This window comes from Piliocolobus tephrosceles, unplaced genomic scaffold (genome assembly GCF_002776525.5).
Source record: "Piliocolobus tephrosceles isolate RC106 unplaced genomic scaffold, ASM277652v3 unscaffolded_44688, whole genome shotgun sequence".
In the NCBI taxonomy this organism is placed as follows: Eukaryota; Metazoa; Chordata; class Mammalia; order Primates; family Cercopithecidae; genus Piliocolobus; species Piliocolobus tephrosceles.
The window spans coordinates 1-1,447 of NW_022329518.1; the positions used below are offsets into that span (position 1 = coordinate 1).

General features: G+C 52.7%; 1 protein-coding gene across 1 annotated transcript; it reads left to right on the forward strand.

The window, feature by feature from the left end:
- Window positions 1-18: 18 nt before the first annotated feature.
- On the forward strand, window positions 19-1,440 carry LOC113224417 (retinoic acid early transcript 1E-like; the record flags this gene model as incomplete). Its single annotated transcript, XM_026453593.1, has 3 exons — window positions 19-232; window positions 907-1,061; window positions 1,428-1,440. Coding segments are annotated over 3 exons (382 nt in total), but the record flags the coding sequence as incomplete, so codon positions are not given.
- Between the last annotated feature and the right edge of the window lie 7 nt (window positions 1,441-1,447).

Genomic DNA, 1,447 nt, shown 5'->3' on the forward strand with positions numbered 1-1,447 from the left:
TAATTGGGTCTCTACAGGCCTGCCCTCAGTTGTTCCAGGGTAAAGAACAGGGGCAGTGCCCACACCCACGCTGTTGGACATTTCTTCACCATACCAGTGAGGGTGTATGTGTCCACGCCCAGCTTCCTGCCTGTTACTCTCCACAATGTGCCAAGAATGCCTCTGACTTGTAGCCCGGTGCGCCTTCTTTTGCTTCTACTGTTGCTACTAACAGCCTTGGAGATCATGGTTGGTGAGTGTCCTAAGATCTCAAGATCTGGCTGAGAACAAGAAGGAGGAGGGAGAAAGGTGGGGTATAGGCAAGTGTGGCCTCATGCAGGCTTCAGGCAAGCAAGTACCTGCTCTTAAAGATGAGGTGAGGGAGACGATCCCGGGGATGTTACCCCCAGTTCATGGGAGACCCCAGCAGGAGGCCCTAGGCCCGGGCACGGGCTCACAGGGGCAGCTCTACAGTGCTACCTCCCACCTTCTACTCCAGGACTCTTTCCTGAAGGCCCGGGACCCTGGAGGAATTCAGCGTGTGTCCCATGATAAATGCCTCTTTCTTCTTTCTGTTGAATGTCCTATGTGTTCAGCTAGATTTTAAGTCTTAGGAGGTCACACAGAAGTTTGTCTGTTTTGTGCCTCAGAACTTGGTAGATGTTGCTAAAAGTATTTGTGACATGAATCCTCCTGTTAACACCATTAACACTAAGTGCAACCCAGGGGTCCCCGGTACCATCAAGTATCTCACCCCAGACAGTCAGGGGAAGATGGGAGCAGGGATTCGGAGGGTTGAGGGAGTCTGGGATGGAGCTGCCCCCTCTGCCAGCCTGGCCTGGTCCAGGGAGATTTGGGTCACAGAAGCGCGGGTTCTAATGGGCCTCTTCCCCTGTCCTGGACCTCACCTGCATCTTTCTCTCACAGGTGCTCACTCTCTTTGCTTCAGCTTCACTATAAAATCATGGTCCAGACCTGGACAGCCCTGGTGTGAAGCGCAGGTCTTCATGAATAAAAATCTTTTCCTTCAGTATGACAGTGACAGCAACATGGTCAAGCCTCTGGGCCTCCTGGGGAAGAAGGTAAATGCCACCAGCACGTGGGGAGATTTGACCCAAATGCTGGGAGAAGTGGGCCGAGACCTCAGGATGCTCCTTCTTGACATCAAACCCCAGATAAAGACCAGTGGTAAGTGTGGAATGGGGTGGGGAAACAGAGGCAGGCAGCAAGAGAGGGGAGGGAAGAGCACAGGTGGGGAGGGGCTTTAGGAGTATTTGTGTATTGATCATTGGCCCAACCATAGAGGCACAGGGGACCCAATGGGCAGGAAAGGGCAAGTCCAGACAGAAAGAATACAGGCCCCTAAATGTGCAGAGAAACACTTGACCTATTGGAAGATGATGGACCTCTCAAGAGTGGAGGATGATGGCTTTGTGTCTGGATTGCAGGTCCTTCCACTCTGCAGGTC